The sequence below is a fragment of the Sinocyclocheilus grahami genome, unplaced genomic scaffold (assembly GCF_001515645.1).
Source record: "Sinocyclocheilus grahami isolate Dianchi unplaced genomic scaffold, SAMN03320097.WGS_v1.1 scaffold14156.1, whole genome shotgun sequence".
NCBI classification, from domain to species: Eukaryota; Metazoa; Chordata; class Actinopteri; order Cypriniformes; family Cyprinidae; genus Sinocyclocheilus; species Sinocyclocheilus grahami.
In genome coordinates, this window is record NW_015515226.1 from 1 (window position 1) to 1,798 (window position 1,798).

The 1,798-nt window shown below is 39.9% G+C and overlaps 1 protein-coding gene across 1 annotated transcript; it reads left to right on the forward strand.

The window, feature by feature from the left end:
• Positions 1-204: 204 nt before the first annotated feature.
• Positions 205-1,787, forward strand: LOC107579103 (retinoic acid receptor gamma-A-like; the record flags this gene model as incomplete). Its single annotated transcript, XM_016264976.1, has 4 exons — positions 205-368; positions 894-1,070; positions 1,175-1,379; positions 1,528-1,787. Coding segments are annotated over 4 exons (806 nt in total), but the record flags the coding sequence as incomplete, so codon positions are not given.
• Positions 1,788-1,798: the final 11 nt, after the last annotated feature.

Here is a 1,798-nt window from a genome sequence, read left to right on the forward strand (position 1 = left end):
GGGGGGGGGGCGTATATTAAACAAATTGTAGCATTTTTGCAGCAATTCTGAGAAATTAAAATCTCAAAATCATCAGAAGTTTTTTCTGGCACATCATTTTGTAGAGTTTGACTAGTTTGCATGTACAAGTACTAAGATCATAGTTTGGCAGTTGAAGCTAACTTATTATAGAATTATTAAGCAGCCTCTCTTTGTGACTCTCAGCTGTGCGCAACGATCGAAATAAGAAGAAGAAGGACGTGAAGGATGAGGTTGTTCCGCCAGAGAGCTACGAGCTGAGTGGGGAACTGGAGGAGCTGGTCAATAAAGTGAGCAAAGCACATCAAGAGACCTTCCCTTCACTCTGCCAGCTGGGAAAATACACCACAGTGAGTGTTTTCTGAAAATGAGTGGATCTGTCAGCAATGGAATGTGGAATTTATTTATAGTGGTGTAAACAGACCATGTCAGATGTAGTGTGATAAACATGTTCCATTATTGAAAACATAATTTAAAGGAACAGTGCACACAAAAGATAAATAGTCATTTATTCAACCTCATGTTGTTCCAAATCTGTATGACTTTTTCTTCTGTGAAATTCTTTCTGAAGAACAATCTTTTCAGTATGATGAAAGTAAATGAGCACTGAGGCCATCAAGCTCCAAAATGACAAAAAATAACCATAAACTATCATTAAAGTGTAAATATAATTCATATGCTCTAAGTGTGAAGAACAGACTGAATTTTTTTGTATATTCTGCTAAATTTCTGCTTGTGTTCAATGTATTAAATAGCCATATGGGTTTGGAATGACATGTGGATGAGTACATGATTCATTTTTGATTGAAAAATTCATTTTAACGTATATTAATGCACACATATATTAACCTCTTCTCTCTTTTTATTTTCATCAGAACTCAAGCTCAGACCACCGGGTTCAGCTGGATCTGGGCCTATGGGACAAATTCAGTGAGCTTTCCACCAAGTGCATCATTAAAATTGTGGAATTTGCCAAACGCCTTCCGGGCTTCACCACTCTCACCATCGCAGATCAGATCACCCTCCTTAAATCAGCCTGCTTGGAAATTCTAGTATGTGTGCCTTCCTTTAAGTATCTCACCTTGATGTAGAACATGCATCTACTACATTACTTTCACATAATTCTTAGCCTCATAAATGTCTGTGTCTCTTGCAGATGCTGCGAATCTGCACACGATACACACCGGAACAGGACACAATGACCTTTTCAGATGGACTCACCCTCAACCGGACTCAGATGCATAATGCTGGCTTCGGCCCGCTCACTGACCTGGTGTTTGCCTTTGCTGGTCAGCTTCTGCCCCTTGAGATGGATGATACGGAGACTGGACTCCTCAGCGCCATCTGCCTCATTTGTGGAGGTATTACATGATGCAATTTTGTAGCAACACTGCTGCCACCTAGATGAAGCAACAGGAAAAATGTTAACATTATAGATTTAGCTTATATTCAGAATTGGAAAATGGATGGAGGTACTAGTATGCTAATGCTAATACTCTTTCTCTGTAGACCGAATGGATCTTGAGGAGCCTGAGCGTGTAGATCGTCTGCAGGAGCCCCTGCTGGAAGCTCTGAAGATCTATGCACGACGCCGCCGACCCAACAAACCTCACATGTTCCCTCGTATGTTGATGAAAATCACTGACCTGCGTGGCATCAGTACTAAGGGTCAGTTTACTAGCCAAAAACTACATGGAAATCACCTTAGCATTACTATTCTGTTTGATTTTCTAGAATTAAATCTTGATGAAAATCAAATGTTTTTTTTTTCAATGGATTC